At 45.2% G+C, this 19,560-nt stretch overlaps 4 protein-coding genes across 4 annotated transcripts; 1 reads left to right on the forward strand and 3 right to left on the reverse strand.

The window, feature by feature from the left end:
• Positions 1 to 5,692: 5,692 nt before the first annotated feature.
• Positions 5,693 to 6,853, reverse strand: PHALS_10020 (zinc finger ccch domain-containing protein 42; the record flags this gene model as incomplete). Its single annotated transcript, XM_024725369.1, has 1 exon — positions 5,693 to 6,853. One exon carries the CDS (start codon positions 6,851 to 6,853, stop codon positions 5,693 to 5,695), a length of 1,161 nt encoding a protein of 386 aa, XP_024576153.1.
• A 779-nt stretch (positions 6,854 to 7,632) lies between these two features.
• PHALS_10021 (solute carrier family 35 member b1) lies at positions 7,633 to 8,676 on the forward strand (the record flags this gene model as incomplete). Its single annotated transcript, XM_024725371.1, has 2 exons — positions 7,633 to 7,751; positions 7,812 to 8,676. 2 exons carry the CDS (start codon positions 7,633 to 7,635, stop codon positions 8,674 to 8,676), a joined length of 984 nt encoding a protein of 327 aa, XP_024576154.1.
• A 71-nt stretch (positions 8,677 to 8,747) lies between these two features.
• PHALS_10022 (kinesin-like protein) lies at positions 8,748 to 14,045 on the reverse strand (the record flags this gene model as incomplete). Its single annotated transcript, XM_024725372.1, has 6 exons — positions 8,748 to 10,613; positions 10,683 to 11,378; positions 11,445 to 11,630; positions 11,681 to 12,683; positions 12,739 to 13,692; positions 13,762 to 14,045. The coding sequence occupies 6 exons, from the start codon at positions 14,043 to 14,045 to the stop codon at positions 8,748 to 8,750; spliced, it is 4,989 nt and encodes a 1,662-aa protein (XP_024576155.1).
• A 1,626-nt stretch (positions 14,046 to 15,671) lies between these two features.
• On the reverse strand, positions 15,672 to 16,017 carry PHALS_10023 (uncharacterized protein; the record flags this gene model as incomplete). Its single annotated transcript, XM_024725373.1, has 2 exons — positions 15,672 to 15,782; positions 15,940 to 16,017. 2 exons carry the CDS (start codon positions 16,015 to 16,017, stop codon positions 15,672 to 15,674), a joined length of 189 nt encoding a protein of 62 aa, XP_024576156.1.
• Between the last annotated feature and the right edge of the window lie 3,543 nt (positions 16,018 to 19,560).

The following is a 19,560-nucleotide window of genomic DNA, read 5'->3' on the forward strand; positions in this document are numbered from 1 at the left end:
TCGGAAGGCCACTATCCATTTCACATGGAAGTGGACACTCCTCTCGCTCGTCGAGCAGTGCCAGAGAAGGGCGATCATTCCGTAGCCTGCTATTGCGAACTCTTTTGACGTCGACTCTATCTGGGAGGCTTGGTTGTGAGCAATTTTAAAATGGGCATGTTTTCTGACGCGCTCTCTGAGCTATGCTATTGTACAAGGTTGTGTAAGGCATTTTATAAGCATCTAGATCTCAAAGCTACCGTAACCCATAGGCTAAGATTAAGCTTTCTCTTGTGTGGGATGCCGGTCGATACCCAACCCTTATTGGGACCTAATTCCGTACCGCTCGTTACATTATGGGGAATTTTCGGTCAGTTGGGCCTCCAGCCCACCCAACTATCACACACTCATTTTGGTAGGTTAGCCATTGTGATTGTTCGGCCACATTTAGTGATCTGTCTCCGGTTGCATTGGTTCGGATCCTGTGGATACCAAAGCACGTACCTCCATGACGACCACATGAGCTCAGGGTCGGCTCATTACTTCTCTAGGGCGAAGATAGTCCGACTTCAACAGAAAGCTTTATACCCAGTGGCTCGTAAAAGCAGGATAGTATTATAATTTCAAAAAGCCCACGAAGAATACGGGTTGTGTTCGACTCTTTTATTGAGGGTGTAGTAAATCCGTTGCGGCTTAGTTTGCAACGGACCGATGTAGCGGGGTCATAGACTGTTGACACTGCATGTGGAGTAAGCTACCACGCGGTCAATATATTTGCAACTGTTACATTTTTGTGTGTGGTGCTTTTACACATTCTGACCATCAGCCATAGCATCGCGTACTCGGTGCATGACGCTCTAGGCTATCACGGTCCCATCAGGTAATAATATTAAGAAGTACAGCCGGGATCGTATCCGTGGGTTGTATCGTACCGAAAGCTCGTTCCCTTAAAAGACCGGAGTCACTCGGTGGCGTGATATATTACAAGGAGGTCGAAACTCTTCTTTTGAGTTATCGACAACACGACAACCGTCATTTAAGTTTGCTTAAGATTGTCAAATACCTTGTACAAATCTTAAATCGTGATCCACATTTCAACGTGGATTACTTCAGTAAGAGCATGTCGCAATAGCACCACAGTTCCTCCGAAAAAGTGCCTCAGAAATTTTGTTTACAACGTGCAGACGTGTTCCGGCTGATCATCTGCCTGTGAAAGGTTAGCAATGGATGTTTTCTGATTGGTGTTCAGCATTATAAACTAATTTTGCCAGAACTTTGCTTGCAAAGCGCGAATATTGATCGAATACAATGGCCACCGGCAAGTCGAATTAGTGAACTCCTTCGTCGAAGAACAGCCCGACTGTTGCTGCATGCCAAGAGTGGCAAGGACGGCCAACTGCCGAGGCATCAAAGGGAGACCCCAGTGTTGCAAATGGAGTGGCACGTAACCCACTGAGCACTGCTCAAGTATCAAAGCAGTTGCTGAATGCTAATAGCGGTATGTTGTCGGACGAGGTCAGAGGCATCTTTGGTAAGGCCATTCAGATGCGCGTGGAGCGGTACGTTGTTCACTGATCGAAGACTGCAGAGCTAGCTGCTCGTTGGCGGATGCTGTTTATAACATCAAGGCTCCGGTGGAGCAGGAAGTGGTGACACTGGACGACGCCGAGTGCGTGTCTCCGCTGGTATTAAAGAGAATTAAAACCTTTATAGAGAGGAGACGGCGATGCCGCATTTTATCTGCAAGACGCAGGGCGTCGACCCTGGCGCAGGATGCGTCTACCGTAGGCGATAGCGCACATGCATACACTTTTGTCAGCGATATGACGGAAGAGGAAGACGGCGACGTTACCCTCGAGGCTATATTCGCGGTGGATGCTCCTCTTCAGCTACACGAGATGTCCTTCGAAGAGTTTGGCAGCCTAGTAGGCAGGCAATTTAGCCGAGTTTGTCATGATAAGACCGAACGAGGACATTAACTTGTCGTCGCTTCGGGATGAACTGTCCTGGAGGGCACCAAGAGAATACTGAACGCACGAAAAGGATCGTCGATTCTGAAGGATTCCTCGGATCCATACTTTCCTTTGGTAAAAGAATTTTAAGACGTCGTCTTCACAGACGCGCCGTCGGTCTTGCCTCCGAACCGAGGTGTGCGTCATGAAATCGGGAGCCAAATACTGCGTACCACGCCAATGGCTCCTGCTCAAAGAGCAGTGTGACATCGTTGACGTGCGAAGCACGACGCAGGAATGGTACGTAAAATTAAGTCTTTCCATTCGACACCCAAGTTTTGTGTCCGGAAGCCGAACGGCAAGTGGCGCATCGTTCACGCTTACAATAAGCTAAGCGCTACCAACAATCCGGCACAAACGCCGATCCTAGGAATGATGTTCTCCATAACAATATGGCTAATTGTACAAAGTACAGTGCACTCGACTTGGTCGATGGGTAATATAAATTGCTTATGACGGCGAGTAATATTCCGCTGACAGCGGTGAGTTCTCCGAGCGGGATTCTCTGAGAGTGGCTGGTGATGTCCCAAGGGCTGTCAAATGCACCATCGACATTTAATCGTCTTGTGACGCAGTTTTTCAGGCTTCATTGGGCGTATGCACAAACATACTTCGACGACATCATTGTCCACAGTCGTGCAGGGCACGGGACGACAGGTGAGGAAAACCACATTGTCCATTCGAAAGCGGTGCTCGAGTGCATGCGCACGAATAAGCTGTATGATAATGCAGATAAGTGCATTCTTAGCGCTAAAGAAATCCCCTTTTTAGGGTGCTTCATTAGGAAGCGTGGCCTTCGAGCGGAACCCGCTATGGTCAAGGCCATTTCGGACTCGCCGGTTTCAAAGAGCCAATAAGACTTGCGCAAGTGGCTTGGCTTTGCCAACTACTTGCACAAGTATAGCGCGAATTATGCGGAAATGCCACGGCTATTGTGGAATCCCATTAAGGAGGATGCGCAATGGTTTTGGGACACCGAGCATCGGGATGATTTTGTGAGCAAGTGCGCAAAAGGCTTTGTGCTATTGCCGATAAGTGCATCTTCGGCGCGGAAGAAGTATATTTAGGTGCTTTATTGGAAAGCGCGGCATTCAAGTGAATCCCGCTAAGGTCAAGGCCCTTGGTTTCTGTGCCCCGCACGGCTGTACAAAGATGTCGAAAGAGTATGACGCCCGAAGGGGTCTAAACAAATGCGTCACAAGACGATTAAATGTTGCTGGTGCATTTAAAAAGCCTTTAATGCATCACCAGCCATTCCCAGAGCATCCCACTCGGAGTACTTACCGCTGTCAGCGAAATCTCACTAGCTCCTATGATCAATTGGTAATAATCATCGATCGAGTGCGCTGTACTTTGTACAACTAGCCATATTGTTATGGAGAACATCCTTTCTAGGAGTTAGCTTTTGTGCCGGAATGGTGGCAGCGCTTAGCTTTTCTTAGTGAACGATGCGCCACTTGCCGTTCGGCCTCCGGACACAAAACGTGGGTGTCGAATGGAAAGACTTAATCTCAAGCACAATTCCTGCGTTGTGCTTTGCACGAAAAAAAAGCGTCAATGACGTCACACTGCTCTTTGGGCAAGAGCCATTGGCATGGTACGCATTAGTTGGCTCCTGATCTCATGACGCACACCTCGGTCCGGAGATAAGACCGGCCGCGGGTCTATGGAGACAACGCCTTGAGTTCCTTTACCAAATGATAGTACGGATCGCAGGGTTCATTCAGGATCGACAATTCAGTTCATGGACGACGAGTGAATCTCCTCTCTAGATCATTTCATGTTCACCTCGGCTAAATTGCCTGCCTACAAGGCGCCGCCAAACTACTCGAAAGACATTTCGTCCAGCTCAAGTAGAGCATAACCCGGGGAATAGCCTCGAGGTTGACGCCACCGTCTTTCTCGCCCGTCATACTGTAGACAAAGGTATATAACTATGTGCTATAGTCTACGGTAGACACAACATGGGTCAGGGTCGACACCCTGCGTCTTACAGATATCACACGGCACCGCCGTCTCCTCTCTATAAACCAGTGCGAACCGCACTCGGCGTCGTCCAGTGTCCCCACTCCCTGCTCCATTGGAGCCTTGATATTATTGACAACATCCGACGAAGAGCTGCTATTTCCACTGTCTTCGTCCAGTGGATAACGTGCCACTCCACGCGCATCTGAAGGGCCTCACCCTCGATTCCTCGGACCTCGTCCGACCATGTCACTCTTGGCATGCAGCAACTGCTTTGATACTTGGGCAGTGCTCAGTGGGTTTCGTACCACTCCAAGCGCATCACAAGGGCCTCGCCATTGATGCCACTAGACAACGAGGCGCTCCAGTCATTAGGGACATCAGCTTATTAAGCCCGTCCTGCATGCACCGGGGCAAATAGAAGTATTTCTCCACCCTCGCAGAGGATCAATCGTAATGACTCAAGCTTAATTGACTACGAGTGCTACCAAGTGCAGCAGGGCTGCCGTAGCTCTATGCTTAGAGGAAGCTAAGGTAAGGTCACCGATCTTACATTCTTTCCAAGAACCAGTAAAATTGTATTGGATCGCATTCCGCTACTTCTAAGTACTTCAACCTTCCCAAAGCAAACGAACACTTCTGTTCAAAAACAAATCTACATTTAATTGTTGAAGTTGCGGCAGAGCCAATATCTAAAAGTCTAGGTTTTCCTAATTAAAATAGTTATACCTAATTAATCAAACAAAAATCTTATTAATATAGCAAAACCTAAGTAATATAAAAATATGCATGACGACTGGCTTCTTGTTATGGTGTGGCCACACCACTGTGTTATTACACTAACTGTGTAATACATACTTATGTACGGTCGCACAACCGTCCTTTTTTACAAGGGCACGTGTAACCCCGTTACAGATACAGTCTTATTCGTCGAATTGACGACTAATCTCACTGGTGCAACAAATTTGCCGCGCATTTCGCCATTGATTACTGTACAGAAAATAGGTCTGTCGGCCACAGCCCAGGTGCCAAATTGCTTTTATTTGAGCTCAAAAGCTCTAATCCAGGATTAAAAATCCCGAATCACGAGTAACTTAAAGTGGTACCCTAGGGTCTAGCATGTCTGTCATGTTCAAATGTTCGGCTTACCATTTGTGATATAAAGCCCTTAAATTGCATCAAGCATTGCAGGCAGCCCAAGTGTCCCACAAACATCTCCTTGACGAGGTGCCATTGGCCTTACCAGTAGCTAGTACAAATTATGATGCTTCCTTACCTAGCCTTTTCTGACTTTTCCAAGAAGCAACAATCTCATGAATGTACCCTGTCATATCCCGTCTTCATATTAATATCTTTTAGTTTTTTTATCCTATACCCTTTTGCTCTTTTGATATTTGCTCTTTCAGTATTTTAATATTTCGAGCTGCTATCATACTAATATATATATTTCTTAAAATTGTACTACGAACAGAAATATGCCAAAATTGAGTGATATATTTAGATTGTGTTAAGTATACAAATTTTGCGAGAGCTTTCAATTTATCTCAAAAAGAAATAGGAAACAAAAAGTCACGAAAAACATAGCTGTTTCTATTTATCGCTGAATCAATAAAGAAATGTATGTTGACAAAACATCAACATTCCGCTTAGTGTCGAGATGGTAAAGAGAAAGCAACTAAGGAAATCGATGCTTCAGCCATCGATTCAAAGGCTCTTCCAATTGGGAATGCCGAAGATTATAGCTCAATCGCGTTCTTTGTCTTCAGTTTCATTAGTGCCGTCTTTTTAGCTTTGCGCTTCGATCGTCTATTCTGCTTCATCTTTTCTCGATTCGCACGCATCGTCTCCTTGTTTACTATCTCTTTCTTGCCATCACAAGCAGAATCAAACTCACCATCCGAAATATTGTCAAATGCTGCACCCATGTCAATTTTTTCCTTCTTCATCTTCTTGATCGGACGTTGCTCCACTTCCTGCTTCTCGTCATCGTTATCCGGTGAATCATCGTTTTTATCCAAGAAATCCCGTGAATCCATCTTCATGACTTGTTGCTTGGCCTTCCACTCAAACTTCTTCAATCTAACGGTTTTTTCTTTGATCTGCTTAAACTTTTGCTGCTCTTGATTCGTTATGGTTGTTTCCTGCACGGCTGGACTGCCAACATCCGGCTCTTCTAGCTTCAATGGCTCTTCGGCGGTCTCCTTGTCATCCTGCATCCGTCTTCGCTTTTGACCCAAGTTGCTCTGATTTAGCGACTGTTTAAGCGGCTGCGTCGTCTCTTTTAAGTTTTCTTTTATGTTTTTATTCGTCAGCAGCTCATGAAGAAACATGCACGTTTTACCTCGATGGCATCGTCCATTCTGAAAACTATAGCACAAGCGTTTGCCCACAATTTTGACATCTATATTATCTTCGTTCGTCTCCTTTTCATTTTCCTCCTTTTGAGGATGGGAGAATTTGCACTGATCACCACGTTTGCACCCGCCAGTCTGTACAAACTCAAAGCAGTTGCCAAATTCACCACTTTCGATAGTATGCGAGAACGGACAATTAGCGCCTTTCATGCATTTTCCCTTGCGCAAAAGCCAGCACGGTCGCTTACTTGCGTCAGGCACCTCTTTCTTTTGCGATTGAAATTCGTCCTTTGGTACTAATTGACGCACATTTAGAGTGCGACCTTGCACCACTTTCTTGTTCATGCCCTTGATTGCTGCGCGCATGGATGAGGCGGCCGTGAACGTCACGAAGCCAAAGCCTCGCGACATTTTGGAGGCATCCAGCACCACTTTGGCCTCGGCCACGGCGCCAAATTTGCTAAATAGTTCAGATAGCTGTGCATCATCCAGACTTTTAGGGATTCCTACTACAATTAGCTTTTGGCTGTCATTTGATCGCATCTTGAGAGCACAGATGTACACAAGATGCGAAGTCAATGTTAGACTTCATTAAGCAATTGCTGGTTGGTATGGCCTAGGTTAGGTTACCGTGGTAAGTTGCTGGTAGGTACAGTGTTACAGGATGCATTATTTATAAATGGTACATTTAATTACCTGGTATTTATTTTTTATGTTTATAAATATCTGGTATATTGTCAATATTTTTCTGTTTATCAGGTAGGTTTTTTATTTTCCCGAATATGAATCGATATAGTCAGAAGTGGGTTGATGAGCAAATAACGTTCATTGACTTAAACAGAAGTGTTTTGAGAGTCATTTTTGTCCTGCTGTGCTAATCACACACATCATACTTCTCTGTATGGTTACTATGATCATACAAGAAATTTTAAACTTACGTAGCTTTTCATTTTGCCTTCATCGCTATGATAAATTACACTAAATGACTATTGGAGCAATTTTCTCTGCAATAAGTACTGAATCAGACGATCATGTGGCGACTTTACTTGAGATAATGGCGACATTTGGCATGAACATCAATGACAGCAACAAGCGAACACGAAATTCATTGTGATCTGTGTCTGCAGCTTATGCTTTGTTAGCCGAATGAAGCGGAAATTAAATTACCTTGCTTTTAAGCTTGCCAACTGTTAAATTCTAACCTAACTTATAAACGAAATTTCAAGAATATTGCAAATTAGATATTTTACCGAATATTCCCGAAATTCAATCACTTCACTGCACACGTGGCGCTTCACCTCACTCTACAACTCAGTAGCATCATGGGACGAACTGTATTGCACGCGTCAAGCCCGCATGATTCAAGCATTTTCAATCTGCTCGTATGTATCGCCGGCATCTACACGTGTTATCTTAGCTATGGCATTTTTCAGGAGAAAATGTACGTAATACTTGACTGCTATCACCTTCATATATAAAATTTTAACGACGCAATTCTCAGCTTCACATACCGTTCTCCAAATGGCGATAAGTTTACATCGACTCTTTTCATGCTCTTCGTACAGTGTGTCACTAACTCGATCGTTGCTTACGCCGCTACATTCGTTTGGAAACCTGAACGCGCTCGCATGCCTTTGGCACCATTTGCATTGACAGCTGGTGCCTACTTGGGTGCTATGCTATGCAGTAATGAAGCTCTTAAGCACGTGAGCTTCCCTACTCAAGCTTTGGGTAAGTCGTGCAAAATGATTCCGGTGATGCTCATGGGCGTGCTCATTCGTCGGAAGAAGTATACGCTCCGTGATTATATTTGTGTATTGGTCATCACTTCGGGTATTGCTGTCTTTCAACTTGGCAAAAGCTCGGCTAAACATGCAGAGCGTGAGAATAGCACGTATGGACTGTTATTACTCTTTCTATCGCTCACATTAGATGGTATTTCGGGTCCGAAGCAAGAAGAGATTGCACACCAACTACGTCCCTCTGTTCACCAGCAGATGTTCAACACGAACATCTGGGCTGTCGTTTACACGGGAATTGGTGCTTTGGTCACTGGTCAGGCACTGGAAGGATTGTATTTTTGTATAAATAACCCTGCTATACTCAACTCGGTCTTCTATTTCTCCATCTGCAGTGCATTAGGCCAAAACTTCATTTATTTCACCATCCAGCAGTTTTCGGCCCTCACATGCACAACAATTACAACCACCCGCAAGTTTTTCACGATTTTATTCTCTGTTGTCTGGTATGGACATGAGCTTAGTCTTATGTCATGGTTTGGGGTTGCTATTGTAAACATTGGTCTTGGATGGGAGCTTTCCAGCAAGTATCGAAAGTATCAAGTACAAAGCGCCAAGCTTACTTAGATTTATTATAGGCGTCGGGACATCTCGTCAAAGATGTATGATTAAATAAATACAGAGGTTGGATCGTTTAATCATGTTTCTAAGTTCAAAACGTGTGCAGACTGCGTGCGTGCGCGAGCACTGCCTTTGGAAGATATCTGAAGGTTGGAAGTGCTCGAACTTGAAGTCAGTGGGTGCTTTGCAGAACGGCGCACAGTACTCAAGTCAAGATGCATCAGACCAGTGTCAGTGTTCATCATTTCCAAGATAAACTTTTTTAGGTCTTCGCCTAGCACACTGAGATTAAATTCGCCGTCTTCATTTTGAAGCCAGCGCGTAACTTCTTTGCGCAACGAAGCGAGTAGATTTGGGTAATGCTTGGCGGCCATTTTACGGAATCTTTCCTCTTCGAGTAATCTCAAAGAGTTTCCAAATAAGCGCTCTTTCTGACTTGCGCTAGTTTCAAATTCGGCAATCTTGGCTTTGAACTCGTTGATTTTGGTATAAATCTTCATTATTTTCTGCAATGAGTCAATTCTTTTTTGCGTACTTTTGACCATGCATTGGATTTCGTCAATATCTGCAATTGAGTCACGAAGCTCTTGCAATTGAATCTTTCCGTACGAAATCGAACAAACCCAGCAATACTGGCCAAATGCAGGATCAAGATTGGACAGCAATGAGTCGTTGCAGTGTTCTATACCCTCCTTTTTATCCTCCGACGCAGGCATTAAACTTGTCGAATGCATTGCATACTTTTCGAGTAGAGCACGTCGTGCCCTCTGTCCTTCGTCTTTGGAGCCCAAATAAAAACTCGCTTGGTGCTCTTTGGTATCGATGCCGAATGCTGCAAAAGCATCGTTTGTCGTAGACAACAAGCTGCACAGCACGTTTTTGACAGGCTCTTTCAGACCAACCAACATTTTCTTTCCAGCATCAAGGATGTCCATAAAATTTTCATTCCGTTGCAAATCTTCCATCAGGAAATGTGACATTTGGTCGTCTACGCTATCAACAAATCGTTTGTCTCGAAGCAATATTGCCGCTTCCTCTTTAGTTCGACGAAGAAACTCAAGAGCAGCCAACCGTCCTGCTTCAATCTTTTGAAATTCTTTCAGTAACTCAGAAAGAATTTCTTTTGTCTTCTTACTCACGTCAAGATGTCCACCAGTCTGGAATATCCAAGCAGACAAATCTATAACCTCATTCGTCTCGTTTGTATCTTCAGAAACATGTTCGCCATCAGCACAGTGCAATGCATTGATCACAGAAATAATATCACGTCGAGATAAGGAAGAGCTTTGAGCCACTGTTCGAATTGCCTCAGACAAATTTTGTAGCTCAACGATCCGCTTGGTTTTTTCTGTAAGCAACGCTTCAAACAAAACTTCATTTCGATGTTCTGCTAATTTAGAGATTCTAGCGCCATCGCCTATACTTTCCAGTGCTTTTGTCATTGCGTCTGGATCATCCTCATTCTCTTGAAACTGTCTACAAGCGAGCAATTCTGCCGGTGCCAGTTTAAAACCTTCCGCGTCGAACCAACCAATGTCTTCGTAAGAAACATGAGAAAAATCGTCTATTGTTTCGATTTGCAGATCAGCCATTAACCCCCGTATTCCATCAGATATATGAAGGTAGGCCTTAACTCGTTGCCAAAAATCATGCGATAGACGTTTTTGTCTCGAATATATATATTTTTCTTGCTCGAGCAGTGTCGGACCAGCCAAAGATGAAAGCGAATCTATATCCACACGATCAACATCCTGGAGGACAGCTTCTAGTTGGTGAACAACAAGGTAAGTGTCATTAATTCGTGCATGAAGCTTATTTCGAGCGGCTTCAAGTCCTTCAAGTTCTTTAGAGCACTTCTTCACTAAATGATTAATCATGTCCTGGAATCTGCTTGCCTGATCGTTTTCGTTGACTCCCAGTTCATTCCAGATCTCCTGGCATCTCTGAGGTACAAAAGTTGATTAGATTAAAGAGTAACAAGAAACATGCAGCCTCGGATAGCTATAACCTACTTTCATTAGGCTATTTAACTCATCCTTCATCTCCACGTGCATTGCGGGTGCTTGTAAGCAGTCCAATTTTTCTCGCATTATCGCTAGCTGCTCACCCTTTTCAGCGAGCTGACAGACAGAAATCTTTTCGCTTTCGTTCGAAGCAGATATGTCGCAAAATTCTTGAACTTTAGTGAAACGCTCAAGATCCGTCCTTGATCCGACTGCATCATTAAAACTCATCACCATTTGACGAGCACTCTGAACATCCATCAGATACTTTGCTTCAAGGTTCTCAATTTTTTTGTCCATAGCGATCTTAGCAGTTTCCAAAGACTGAAACGCGATTTCCTCAGCTTCACGCTTTCTCTTCATGTTTTCCTCTTCGTCACAAACCATGTACATCCTCCATTGCGAGTAATTTTCCACAATGAGCCTTTTAATCACGTCCTTTGCTAACTCTAATGACTTAATTGAGTCCAATATTTTGTCCATCGATGCCCTTTGGCTTTGCTTAGCGCGCATTGCGTCTCGAAAGTAACAAATACAATCTTCGCAAGTCTTTAAACTTTGTTCATTCTTCTCCATAAACTCTTGTTCGGTCATTTCCCCGCCATCCTTTGCTTTAAGCCCAGTTGTGATATTTTGAATCAATTGCGTTCGTTTTCGCAACTCTTTGCTCATCGAGGCCTCTAAAGTTTCTTTGTCATTTGCATACTACAAGACAAGCCAACACCAAAGATAAGTCAACTTGAAGATACTGGCAATAAACAAATAAGAAACCTGAAGTTGATCCTGAATCATCGACCAGATCTCGTGGGTATGGGACAGTGACAACTCTTCTCGCGAAAAAAGTGGCGTTGTCAGCGATAAGGTTGCGTTGTCCTCGTACAAAAAAGCCGCTATTTCCTTTTCTTCCTCTTTTAGAAAATCCGAGATACTATCTAAATCATACCCATCAAAGCGAACCTGCAAAAACCGTCAGTTCAAGCACAGATGAAAAAGGAATGTCACATTACCTTTATCTCGGTCCTACGCGTCATAATGTCCAGCGCATTTGTTGCGGCTACCTCAGAATTCTCTCTTATTCGCTCGATCTGAATTTGCTTATTTTTCCACTTAATCTGACTGCGTATTATCTGCTCTCCCTGTTCACGAGTCAGCTCATCTTTTTGAAACTGTAATTCTTCCATCTCGACGTCCACCGACTTAAGGTTTGCCATTGCTTCTTCCAAACTCCTTGTTATAGTAAGTTGGGTTCCCGGTGTCTCATCCAATGCATGCTCAGCTAGCCATGTGCGGATCCTTTCAATTGTACTTACTAGCCCATTTCGCAACAACAATTGACGATGATACCGCATCTCGAAATGTTTGATTTTAGCTTTTAAACGATCGTTCTGCTGCTTTCCAGTGCTTTTAATTTCTTGCATTTCAAACGCACAGTTTATGATCTCCAAAATGCGACACAAATTTTCAAATGGATAAGGCACCATAAATGCTCCATCCAGATCTGGCATTTGGTCCTCTAAAATGGCTATCGATGAGCCACTATTGATTATAGGATCCATGTGTTCATCAGGCGGCTGACAACAATCGTGTTTAGCTCCGGTTGAGCTCGCCAAGGTGAGTGTATGCTGGTAATTCCCACTTGGCACTAATTCGTGCAGATATGTCATAAGATGCCGCAGAAGACGCTGTATTATGACTAAACACTCGTCATTGGATGCCTCAACATTTGCTGACGCTGCAATCTCTGCAATCTTGTCTAAATATGCTAACACCTTTGAGCTCGTCATACAACCTTCCGTTCGGGCATCAACATCAGTGACACCATTCTCACTCAGGATTGTCTTGACAAACTCGCGACAAAGAATATGATTGAAGGCTTTCAAGTTCACTATTTCGGTCGAGCGCTTGTCAATATTCTTTACAGCCTTATTTTGAATATTTTTGGCGCGATTAGCGTATTGAAGTGTGTTTAAGGTTTCGTTTGTATTGTAATCTGCAGGAGACACGCATGCACTTCAAAAAATAAAATTAATAACAGTCCAGAGAGCAATGTCAAGAAATTACTCACATGAAAAGCGTTCTGCTGTTTCCACCAAGTGCGTCTTGAAGCAGGCGCGTCAGCTTCGAAGACCTGTACGGAACATGTACGTGCGAAGCTGACAAACGCTTATCATCGCCTAGCGCATTAATGACATTACCAAGTGCAAAAAGTCCCACGTTTATTTGAATTCCCTCTTTCATACGTTCACCTTCTGCCCGGGTCTTTTTAAGGCGCTCACTACCTGCTAAATCCACAAAGGTAAGTTTTGAAACGATCACTGCTTCTTGTTCTGCAGCTTCACCATCACGCATGTCAACAATTGTGCACTTCACAGACTTTCCCTTTTGCTGGTCACTTGATTTGGATGATTTTCCGACTGCTTTTTGTTCCGACACGCGTTGGACGAGCTTTACCGTATAAACCGCATGAGATCGACTCGACCTTTCATTCATCTGAGTAGTGGCAGTAATTCTTTGCATCGATCCACGACGCATTTGTTGTAATGCTTCTCGACGAGTCGAAATGCACACTTCAGTCAGTCCTTGTACCCACACGCCATTTTTTTTACTTTCTCTCAACTGCAGGGATTCTGACCGTCGATCAGCTCTAGAACTATCAAGTAAATCGTAAATATCCTCTCCGTAAATTTCCAGAAATGATACAGACAACTGGTATTTGCTATCATGGTCTTTTAACTTAGAGAACAATTGATACAGAAAGCGAGGAATCAGACCTTCGTCGTCATCCAAATTATCAGCCAATTCCTCGTGATCATCAGTAAACGACAAGGAGCTCAAAAGTACATTATTGCTCATCATAGAATGCACGTGGTTCCCCATCGTGTGTGTCTTGCCTGACCCCGTTTGTCCATAGGCAATGACTGTCACGTTAAATCCCTGCAAAAACGACGCCATCCATGGATCCAAAGCTTCATTGTACAGTTCTAATTGATTTGCTGATTGTGGAAATACATAGTCGAATCTAGCAGTCAAAGCATATTAACGTTTTATGAAATATGGATATGGAAAGGTGAGATAAATAGATATTTACGTGTAGATTCGCTCACTTCCGTCATTTAACACGATGGTATTCGCTGCCTCTTTGGACTTGTGCACGCACGTAGCGGCATTGTGAGCAAGCTCGCGAGGTAGCATGGGCCGGATACGCACAGCAACGCGGACACTCTCGTCCTTTCTCGGCTTCATAGACATCTCTATTGGTTGCACGCGCACATCTTTAGTGCTAAATGAAATTTGATTATCGTCAAGTGATAAATCTTCGGAATCGGTTGATGCAGAACACTGTGATGCTGGTGAAAGCACCGGTGAAGACATTTTTGTGCATTGCATGTTTCCTGAGCTTCAAGAGCAAATAACGTTTTGAAGCTGCCAATGAATTTATAGACGGCTAAAAGCACGAAATTCTTGCATTATTCAGGTTTCTAACATTTTATAGAATCGAACATCATGATAGTGTGATCCAATCTTTGAATGTATATAATGGGTAGCATACTTGTTTTTTGTCACATTTCAAATTTGTGGCGCTAACCTGGTGTACCTTTACATTACAATATTGTCCTCAGAAAAATGTTATGATTTGTATTGGTGTGGATGAGATATGTCCGTCGAATAGGTTTTATTATTGTAAATAGAAAAGGAGACCTGATTGATTCCAGTCTGACATCGTCCTTAATGTGTATCAAAATTAGTAAAAGAACAGCAAATTAAGTTCCTAGCGACATTTCAACACTTCCAATGTTGTTGATACCTCTGTTGTAGAAGTACGGCTGGCAGTGATCATTCTCGCGCGCGGTCCTTAAGGTCGAAGTCTGCTAACGGAACGAACTGGTGTTTCGACTGCAATACGGCCGATATCATGGCCACAACAACCCTGGTAAAAGGGGGGGGGTCACACGAGATGGGCATGGTGTGACTGCACCCAAGTAAGAATACGGTACGTGGCTGGGTAGCCAGTAATTATGCAGGTTGTTACATTTTACTATTTATATTTAGGAAAATCTATACATGCGGCTTTGCCGCAGATGAAAATAACTAAAGCCAGCATTGAATTTAAACGGAAGAGTTATTTAGCCTTGGGAAGGCAATAGTTACTCTTTGAGTAAGCGGATTGCGATCCGCTAAACTCGTACTTGTTCTAAGTATGAAACGAAAGGTTGGTGGCCTGACTTACGCTTCCTCGAAGCGCAAAGCTACGACAGCCCCGCTGCATTATACGTGTCGAAATGCTAGACTTGTAGTCGATATAAGACAACCAGTTTGACAGCCAACGGAAAGATGATACCGATCGCTACAAACAAAGATTGTTGGTCTACGATTCGTTATAGAATTTCTTGTGTCAAAAAAGAAAGGATGTTATTGTGACAGCAATGAACCACTTCCTGTGGTTATATGAACATTGTCAGCAACGTCACGTCAATGTGACGGTTATCAAAGGTTTACCTGGTAATAACTCTTGTTACTCTTCTTTCCCGAGAGAATATGTTCTTAAAAGTTGTCGTGTGAACCTCTCAACGTCACGTGATCAACCATTCATAACATATATTGTACAACACGATAGAGATGGATGTAAATTTTGAAGAGAGGTTTCACCAAAGTCACAAGACAGATTCGATCCTTCCAAAACTTTCAAAAGATGGACAGGTATTCATTCACCTTCAGCGGTGTATTTGACTTCTTTGCGAAAAAGAACAAGGTGCAAAGACTGGGTGTACCAAGCGATCCAACCCGCAGAGGAGAAATTATCTCGCAAGCGCATGACTTGAGTTTCGCGGCACATACGGGTACAAGACGAATACAACTCAGTGTTCCTCAGTAGTACTACTGGAATTGCATGGATGCAGACGTCGAGATTGTCCCCGTCCTTGTCCTAGATGAGCTTGACGCTTAATAAAGTGGTCTTGCGGGGGGCAGGTACTGCTTCCACCAATACTAGTTTGGGTCCTAAAAAATAGCCATGATAGGCGTAAGTGAGTGACTGTGAGTCGCGGTCTCAGGTCTTGGCTTAGTTAAATTGTCACCACGTGCGAAGGAATCTTTGGCCAGCTTCCACACCTAGAAATGTCTGCACTGTGTTCCAGTAGGGTGCAGACGTCCGTCAGTGTGATTTCTATCCTTGGTCTTTCAATAGTCGCGTTCAGGAAATACACTTTTGAGTCTTTGTGAGCCGCCTGAGCAAGATCGCTCGTTTCGCTGCTGTCAGTGCGTGAACATGAGTCTGAAGGCGGTCTACTAAAAAGACTGAGTGAGGATATGAGAATGTAAGTCGCAAGTAGAAGAGTAATGTCATGACTGTACTTAGAATGTTTTTAACGGAGCTGCCAAGTCAGCATTTTTACACCGACCGTGCGGAGAAGTTAAGCTTAACAGGTTTGTGTAAGAGGGCGCTGTACACAAACAGTCCCTCAAATACAACACACGCTTGTGCGACGAAGAAGCGGTTCCCGACATGGAAATAGAAGAACAGTCCCGACTTGTGGGTATGAGGAACGATTTAAGCCCCTTGAGGCAAATTTACAGCTGAACTAAAAGTATGCTATGGTTCGCAAGACACTCCGAGGGCTTCTAGAGGTTTTACAAATAAAACCTTGGGTACCTAATTTATAAGTCAAGGGTTTACTGCGGTTGAACCTCAGCTTCAACCGATAACAGATTGTGGGTGTACGGAGCTTCAACCTTTATGGAACGTATCCAGTAGAAGTGCTCGCTGGCACCGAGAGCGCCCGCGGGCAGAGCCCTTTTTTCGTCCCCTGCACGTGGTGCAACTCGGACGGCATGTGATTATCGCATGCGACGTATCGGTTGATCCATCACGCCCCCGCGAGCTCTGTGGTCTCTCATACGGATGAGTCTGCGACCGCAACAGCTGAGGGCCATAATTTGAGCTCAGCTCATGTCCCTTCGGCTTCCCTAAATGTATCTGAGAAATGCGGGTGTACGATGACGCGGAGCGTCATAATCTCTCTGATCATAAGCGTCCATGACGTCTTGGGCAGTCTTGCCGAAGTGGCACTCAAACTCCCGCGAGTTCTCAAAGTCGGGGTTTCCCGAATTCACAAGATACTGAGTTTGACCCTGGCGACGACATCGACCCACAATACATTCCATGTGATAGTGGACACCGCAATTCTCGTCGAGAAGAGTCGGCAGTGGACGATGACGACTGGGTCGATCGCCGTTCGGTGACTCGCGAAGCTCTTCGAGCTCTTGAGAACAAGGTCCGTCGTGATCAGGACACCGCTGAGCATGCTGGAATCGCATACCGCTGCGCGGAAGACCTAGAGAGCTTGGAGCATGTTGTGCACCGTCTGCCTCACGTTGAGGCGTATCGCGCTATGTCGAATTAGTTCCTAGCCGTTGAGCAGACGAATGTGTCGCTTCATACGAGGGTGGATCGCTTAGGTCCGTCGGAGAAGGTGATTGTTGCGCCTTGTGCTCAACATTAGTTGCTAGTCCAGCTTCTGGACGATCGAGCGCCTGTGAGCGCCGTTTCGATACCAACGCTTCCGCGTTTACCAGCGCGGGATCGGTACGGCTTGAGCAAGCTCACATAGAACGCTGAATGGGTGCGCATCCGGTGCGGAAGGTTTAGCGTATACGCAAGGCTCCGCTTGCCTACAACCTTGAGAAGTCCGATGAGCCGTGGACGGAGCTTCGTCTTGAAGACAGCAGAAACTGCATGGGTAGAAAGATTTTCAGCATTGAATTAACCAGGTCTCCGGCCTCAAAGTTTTCAACATTTCCTTTACCTCTTCCGTCTGCATATTCATTCTGCATGTCTTGGCTTTCATCCATTGCATCGCGGCCGTGTCGGAAGACACTCAGTCTGGTAGACCGGAAGTCATCGACTTCTTTACGCTCGGTGAGATAGATGACATCAGCTAGCTGCTCGGCTATTTCCCCCTGCCAAGCACTGAACCATGGGACGGCGGCGTCAGCGGGACGCGAGGACGAACGAGCCCGTTTACGGGGAACGGCGTGTAGCCGATGGACGAATGCACTGCATTGTTCAGAGCGAATGCTACAAGTGGCAACATGGCGCTCCAGCGCCTTGAAGGCTCAGCGCAGATACTGCGAAGGACCGTTACGACGGCGTTATTAATGCACTCAGTACGACCATTGGTCTGCAGATGGTCCGCTGTTGACATAGTCAACTTGGTGCCCAGCACCCTGAATAATGTAGACCAAAACTTCCTAGGAAATCGTGGGTCTCTGTCAGATACAATTGACTCCGGAAGTCCATGTTGTCAAAAGAAACGATTCACAAACAGCGGCCCTGTATTCACACCGAGGATGGTGTCCGGCAGTGCTGCATGATGAACCATCTTGTTCAAACGGTCTACAAAGACAAACCACACACGTGTTGCCCGCCGAGTCCTTTAGCAGACCAAACACAAAGCCCATACTCATGGACTGCAACACGTGGAGGATACCGGTAAACTGACCAGCGGCATCGCCGCATTCGGATAGGGTTTTACCCTCTGACACGTCTCACACGTGCGCAGATAGGTGCTCGTTCATTTGCATAGTATTAGCCACTAGTGGTGGCAATTCACAGAGCCGTAGGTCTTCTCGAGACCAGTAGTGGCAACTCACAGAGCATTAGGTCTTCTCAAGACCGAGATGACCACTGAGATGGGTGTCATGGGCCTCATTAAGATTACAATACCTCAAATCCTCATCGTGAGGATCACAATTCGTGGCGTATCCGTCGAGTCGGTGCTGTGATACCGCAATCCATTATTCAATGAATATCGGTGCAAACATGCGCGCAGTCGCGACGACAACGTCTAGTTCGAGTGTCCAAACTCCTTGCTTCCAAGAGCACGTAGTAGCTCTACGCACGTATCACCACCGGCGTACGCGGCGCGGATCAAATCCGTCACAGACGACGTCACCGTCATGACATGAGCAGGCTCATAATCCGGCTGCGTGACAGCGCATCAGCTAAAGCATTCTGCTTGTCTGGCTTATACATCGCCTGGAAATTATATTCTGCAAAGAAGAAGAGCCACCTAGCCATTCTCTGCGAAAAGTGAGACGACTAAGTCGCAGTGCGTAGTGACGCATGATCTGTGTAGATCACAAATGGCTTGAGCCGAGCAGGTGAACCCTGAACTTGACAAGTGCATACTTCATCGCAAGTAATACCTTGTGTGAACTGGGTAGTTCTTCTCCGCAGCTTTGAGCTGTCGAGATTTAAACGCGATCACCCGACCTCGCCCCAAGGCGTCTGCTTGCAGCAGTGCACAGCCGATGGCAAAGTCCGAAGCGTCAGAGACTACGCTGAAAAGACAACCAGGGTCTGGCAGCGCCAGCATTGATGCATACAGGAGGCTGTCTTGACCCTGTAAAAGCCTTCCAATGTTAGGCGTCCCAACACCATTCCGCATTCTTTTTAAGGAGATTCAAAAATGGCCGTGCCATTTCTCCATAATTATCGCTGTACTTGTGCAAGTAGTTGGCGAGGCCAAGGCACTTACGCAAGTCCTTCTGTTCTTTCGAACCGGGCAGTCTACAATAACCTTGACCTTAGCGGGATCCGCTCGAAGGCCACGCTTCCCAATGAAGTACCCTAAAAAGAGAATCTCTTCTGCGCCAGAGATGCACTTGTCTGCATTGGCGTACGGTTTGTTCGTGCGTATGCACTCGAGCACCGCTTTTAAATGGACGATGTGGTTCTCCTCATCCACACATTCCCCGTGCTCCGCACGATTGTGAACAAAAAAGTCGTCAAAGTATGTCTGTGCATACGCCCTGTGGGGCCTGAATAATTGCGTAACAAGACGATTAAATGTTGCTGGTGCATTTGACAGCCCTTGGGGCATCACCA

Source organism: Plasmopara halstedii, assembly GCF_900000015.1.
Source record: "Plasmopara halstedii genome assembly, contig: Scaffold_444, whole genome shotgun sequence".
In the NCBI taxonomy this organism is placed as follows: domain Eukaryota; phylum Oomycota; class Peronosporomycetes; order Peronosporales; family Peronosporaceae; genus Plasmopara; species Plasmopara halstedii.